At 53.6% G+C, this 6,000-nt stretch overlaps 1 protein-coding gene across 1 annotated transcript in view; it reads right to left on the bottom strand.

Annotated features, from left to right (window-relative positions):
* Positions 1-4,292: 4,292 nt before the first annotated feature.
* PBX4 (PBX homeobox 4) overlaps positions 4,293-6,000 on the bottom strand; it is a 36,132-nt gene continuing 34,424 nt past the window's right edge. The window contains exon 8 of the mRNA XM_080816311.1: positions 4,293-4,654. Coding sequence (XP_080672437.1) covers positions 4,562-4,654 — 93 coding nt within the window. The 3' untranslated portion in view covers positions 4,293-4,561. The remainder of the gene's footprint in view (positions 4,655-6,000) is intronic.

The raw sequence follows: 6,000 nt of genomic DNA, 5'->3' as shown, positions 1-6,000 counted from the left end.
AACAGTCTTACATAATACACAGCGCTCACCACAACACGTACCCTCCCCAATGTCCATCCCCCAGCCACCCCCTTCTCCCCACCCTCCTCCACTCCAGCAACCCTCAGTTGTTTCCAGAGATTGAGTCTCTTATGGTTTGTCTCCCTCTCTGGTTCATCTTGTTTCATTTTCTCTCTCTTCCCCTGTGATCCTCTGCTTTGTTTCTCAAATTCCACATATCAGGGAGATCATATGATAATTGTGTTTCTCTGATTGACTTATTTCACTTAGCATAATACCATCTAGTTCCATCCACATCATTGCAAATGTCAATATTTCTTTTTTGATGTATGTATGTATATACATTGTATATATGTATATACCACATCTTCTTTATCCATTCATCTGTGGATGGACATCTGGGCTCTTCCCATAGTGTATCTATTGTGGACATTGCTGCCATAAACGTTGGGGTGCACATGACCCTTTGGATCACTACATTTGTATCTTTGGGATAAATACCCAGTAGTGCAATTGCTCAGTATAGGGTAGCTCCATTTTCAACTTTTTGAGGAACCTCTCTACTGTTTTCCAGAGTGGCTGCACCAGCTTGCATTCCCATGGGATTTTTAAAATGCAAGCTACTGGGGTGGCTCAGTGGGTTAAGCCTCTGCCTTTGGCTCAGGTCATGATCCCAGGGTCCTGGGATTGAGCCCTGCATCGGGCTCCCTGCTCAGTGGGAAGCCTGCCTCTCCCTCTCCTACTCCCCCTGCTTGCGTTCCCTCCCTCCCTGTGTGTCTCTCTGTCAAATAAATAAAATCTTAAAATAAAATAAAATAAAATGCAAAGTGCCTAAGAGTATAAGGAGAAACAAGAAACTGCCTTCCGTGCCAACCCCCAGCCCCCTGGTTCCTTCCCTAGAGGCCACAGCTGTGACTTGTTTCTCCTTCCAGAGATATTTGGAAAATATCAAATTTTGTGTACATTTCAAAAATGTACACAAACTGCCACTCTCTCTACTCTTTATACTAAGGCACCATGGAGGAAAAGTCACTCCTGCCTTTTTAACATTTTATAGTAGTCCACTGCATGACTGGAGAACCATTCATTGATTTAAACAGTCTTCAACTGACAATTATTTTCAATATTTCACAGTTACAAAAGATGTGAGAAATGCATTCATTTTGCGTTTCTCATATACATACATTTGTATGCTTGTAGACATGTAGCTGTAGGAAATTCTTAGAAGAGAAATTGAGGAGAAAGGTGTGTGCATTTTTAATATTCATAGAGTCTAGAAAATTGCCCTCTTGAGCAGCTGCTGGATGAGCAGTCCCAAGGGTACTGCCTTCAGGATCACAGGCCTGGCTCTGCCCGTATCTGACTGGGGCCCACAGACTCGGGTCAGGAAGCCTCTGAGCCCCAACGTCGCCACCTGTTGCATGGTGGTGCCATCAGCACCCATGGCCTTGCATGGCCAGTTCAGGTGTGTGGAGTGCTTCCTCTGTACTCCGTACTCTTGTAAGATTTGTGGCTCAATTATTGTTGTGTGGCCACATTTTAAAAACATTGATTGACTGAAGAGAGCATGAGCAGGAGGGGCAGAGGGAGAGAAACTCAAGCCAACCTTGGGCTGAGCAGGGAGCCTGATGCGAGGTTTGATCTCAGGATCCTGAGATCAAGACCTGAGCCGAGAACACCAGCTGGAGGCTCAACCGACTGCACCACTCAGGCGCCCTTAGGCGTTTTTGCATAGCACAATAGGAAATGTTAATAAAGTGCGATTTTATGTGCAGAATTTGAGCTAAGGTATTCCTTCAAATTAAAAATCCCCCAGAAGGACGCCTGGGTGGCTCAGTGGGTTAAGCCTCTGCCTTCAGCTCAGGTCATGATCTCAGGGTCTTAGGATCGAGTCCTGCATCAGGTTCTGCTCAGCAGGGAGCCTGCTTCCCCCTCTCTCTCTGCCTACTTGTGATCTTTCTCTCTCTGTGTCAAATAAATAAAATCTTCAAAAAAAAAAAAAAAATCCCTCAGAGGACCCAGCTCCAGGCCTGCGGCCCAGAGAAGCACGAATTCGCACGGTGGCCACTAGAGGGCGCCGTGAGAGGAGGCCGAGCCGCGGGAGGGCCGCCGCGCAGTCTGGGACGCGCCAGTCGCAGCTTTGTCTATTTCCCTCGGGAGCGCCGGGTCTCGCTGTCTTCCACGCCGGCACCCTCCACCTCTCCTTCCCACCTTGCCCAGACGACCTGTCCTGGCGTATCCCACCTTCTCCCACCGCCAAGACCTCCCCAGTGCTCGCTGCCTCGGTTTCCCTCCCACATGGCACGGCCCCCGGCTATCTGCTGGGAATCTCCTCCCCACCTGAGCTCGGTGCTCCGTGTCTGACTCTCTCTGGAAGCAGTGGGGGGTCCCATCGCCCCTCTGAACCCTCGCTGCTCCGCCTGCCGTCACTTCTCCCTGCTAACAGAGCTTCTGCTCCTGAAATCTAGCCTCTGTCTTCCATGACACCCTCTCTTGGTGTTTGCCCTATATTCTGGCCTCTCAGGACTCCCACATTTCTCTCTGGGGAACACAACTAATACATCCAGCTGTGTGACAGACAGCCCAACCCTGATGGTCCAGAGCTGAGCCATCTTCCCTGCATGGCATCCTACCTCTTCTCCCTGCGGCTCCGGCCACCCCACTCCCATTCAACAGCAAGTCAGACATGTCTGCCTACATTTGCGCCCCCCCCCCCCCATGACCACAGGACCCGCTGACCACCACCCCCTTAGGTCGGCTTTCTGCTCAACAGCTGGGAGGCCTGGGAGGCCCCCAGTACCCGTGGCGCCCACCACACTGACTGGCACCTCTCATCCCTCCCACCTGTGAGGGCACCTGGGGCAGTGCCCAGCCTCCCCGCCCTGCATTCTGCATTCTCCCCGGCTCACCTCCCTAAGATCTCATCTCAGAGCTCCCTTCTCTGGTGGGCTATTGTCATAAAACGCAATGAAGCCCTGACACACGCCACAAAGTGATGAACCTCGCAAACATGACGGTGAGAGAAGCCAGCCACAACAAAAGGCCACAGAGTGCATGATTCCACTGATAGGAAACGTTCAGAATAGGCAAGTCCACAGACACAGAAAGGATACTGGTGCTTGCCAAGGGCTGGGGGAAGGGGGTGGGAGTGACTACTCGTAGGAATGGGGTATCCTGTATGGTGAAGGAAATGTTCTGGAACTAGAGAGGGGTGATGATTTCACAATCACACTGAGAATGTAATCCATGCCACCGGATTCTTCACTTAAAATGACTAAAATGTCAAATGCTATGTTACATATATTTTACCATAATTTTAAAAAAGGGGAGGGGCACCTGGGTGGCTCAGTGGGTTAAGCCTCTGCCTTTGGCTTAGGTCATGGTCCCAGGGTCCTGGGACTGAGGCCAAGTTGGGCTCCCTGCTCAGCAGGGAGTCTGCTTATCCCTCTGCCCCTCCCTATCCACTTTTGCTCTCTCTCAGGAAGGGAGGGAGGAAGGAAGGAAAGAAAGAAAGAAAGAAAGAGGAAGGGAGGGAGGGAGGGAAAAGAAGAAAAGAGAGAAAAAAGGAAGAGAGAAGAAAAGAAGGAGAAAAAAAAGAAAAAGGAAAAAGGCACCTTCTCCTAGAGACTGGCCCTGAGCCCACCCGCAGACTTCTGGTCATGTTTGTTCTCTTTTTCTCTCTGGAATGTAATTCACTAGAGCAGGGCCCTGGTCTGTCAGTGAGGCCACAGGGAGCCAGGAGGCAGGCGAGCTGGACCTGAGGACCGGCACCTCGGGCAGGGGAGGGCATCAGCTGCCCTTCTAGCCACAAATGATAGAAAACCCAAGTCAAACTTTGTGAGGGGGAATGCCCACGGCAGGCATTGCAGGGCTGGTCCCCAGCTGGCACCAGAGCCGACCTAGCCAGGGACAGAGACACCGAGCTGAGTGGCGTTGTGAGCGCACAGCCGCAAAATGGGAACCAGCTAAATGTTCAGTGCCGAGGCCAGGGGCCTCCTGCCTTGGTGCTTCACTCACTGGAAGAAAATCCTGGCCAGGATGTCAACAGAGAGTGGTAGAACTTATATTAACAGGAAGAAATACAAACCCAATCTCCAGCAAAGTTTGGAGTGCACAGCAGACGGAAATCGAGAGCATATGGAATGAGATGACAGAAGAGAGCGGGGAAGGCAGTGTCTGGGGAGCCGGTGTGCGAAGGGACCCAGGAGCTGACAGAAGCACGACGCCAACACCGCGCCGCTCGGCCCGCTCGGCATGGCCACTGCTGGGAACAAATCTGGTGTGAACAATATCGACGTGAAAATAAGTCCGAAATTTTAATGAGAGAATTTGTGACAAGTCCTAGAAGAAACAATTCACAGTCTTAGCATAAAATTACTATTAAAAAACCAAAGTGAATTGAGAAAATGAGCAGCATCTCAGCCCATTTCAGATCCCAGGCGGCAAGCAAAGGATGGCGCCCGCTGCCTGCTGCAGTTCTGGGTTTTTGAGGTAATCAGCAGCACAGGCAGTAAAGACTCGAGTGCCCATGAACCATGGTCAGCCACCCGGTTCCCAAAACTTAATTAGATGCATCTGAGTTGACGCTGCTGAGGTCTCCAGCAGGCGAAGCGGTGGACACTGGGGGGGCGGCTCCCTGCCAGCCACCCCGGGCCTGGAAAGACAGACACTGAGCATCAGAAGGCCACGGATGGCCCGTCCCGCCCCCACAACCCCCTGAGAAGAACCCAGAAGAGGAGGCAGGAGCCAGCAGAGGGACTGAGGAGCCCTGCTGGGTCACAGTTGGCCTCGCCACCTGAGCCCTGAGGTGGACGCACTTCCCCAATGGGAAGGGGCCTCCACACCCGCCGGGGCTTCGGTCAAGGACTGATATGGCATTGTGGCACAGCCAAGGCTTCCACATGTTCTGAGGGGAAACAGATCCAACCCAGCCTGGAGCCGGTGACAGTCCCTGAACCATAGAGGCCAGAGGCAGTGAGCCGGAAGGGCGCAGGAACCCAGCCAGACACTGGTCTGGCTGGGCAGCCAGAAGGGTCGCAGCCACCCAAGCATGGGGCTCTGTCTGCACTGCAGGCACAGGAGCGGGTACACCGGGCCTTGGGATGTTTGTCTACAGGACATGCCCCCCAGCCAGTGGAAAACACCACTGAAAAGGGCTCTCCGCGGGCGGTCTGCTCCATGGAAAGGCCTATGTGCGGCCCATGAGGGCAGGGCCACTCCTCTTCCCAACACTCGCTCCAGTGGGGGTGGCTTCCATCCGAGCCAAATGCTCCCAGGTGTGCAGATGTCACACCCTCCAAGTGACCCTGAGGGCTCACTCGGTCCCTCCTGAGTCAGCAGGTGACCCCACGAGTTCCTCCTCCCCCTCCTCTCTCTAGCATTTTCCCTTAACAGGCTGAGCCCTCCAGCTGGCGCCCTCTACCTCATCTGACCCCACCAGGCTGAGACCCTGCCCTTTGGCCCTCCCTGCCTCAGCTCTCTCCTTGCCACGTGTCCCCACCCCCTGCGAGGTCATGGCACGGGTGCTTTAGATGCCAGTGTCAGGTGAATGGACGGACAGACTGCTGGCTTCCTGAGGGGACTTCCTCATCCCGTGACATGGGGGTGCCCGGCCTCCATCTATCTGGGAGCAGCTGGGATGAGCACAGGCCTCAGGGGGACACCCTGCCCTCCTCAATGGACACCCACAGCGCTACGTTCTGGGAAGGAGGCCATGAGTGGTGAAGAGAGGGGTCCATCTGCAGGACTGAGGGCTGACAGGCTAGTTAGTGCCCAGCCAAAGAGCAGCCCAGATGTTCCTCAGGTCACAGGCTGGAGACAATAGCTCCTGGCTGGGCAGCCTTACCCCTCGGGTTTGGCTCTCTTGAAAGAGCATCTGTGCCCCCCCCCCAGAACCGGCGGGGTGTCCACACCAGACCAAGGACATTCCCAATTACTCTGTGGGATGGACAGGACCCTGCCTCATGGTCCAGGGAAAGCACATCGGGACTTAGGCAGCTC

Source organism: Martes martes, assembly GCF_963455335.1.
Source record: "Martes martes genome assembly, chromosome: 1".
Classification (NCBI taxonomy): domain Eukaryota; kingdom Metazoa; phylum Chordata; class Mammalia; order Carnivora; family Mustelidae; genus Martes; species Martes martes.
This window is presented reverse-complemented; position numbering and strand designations above follow the sequence as displayed.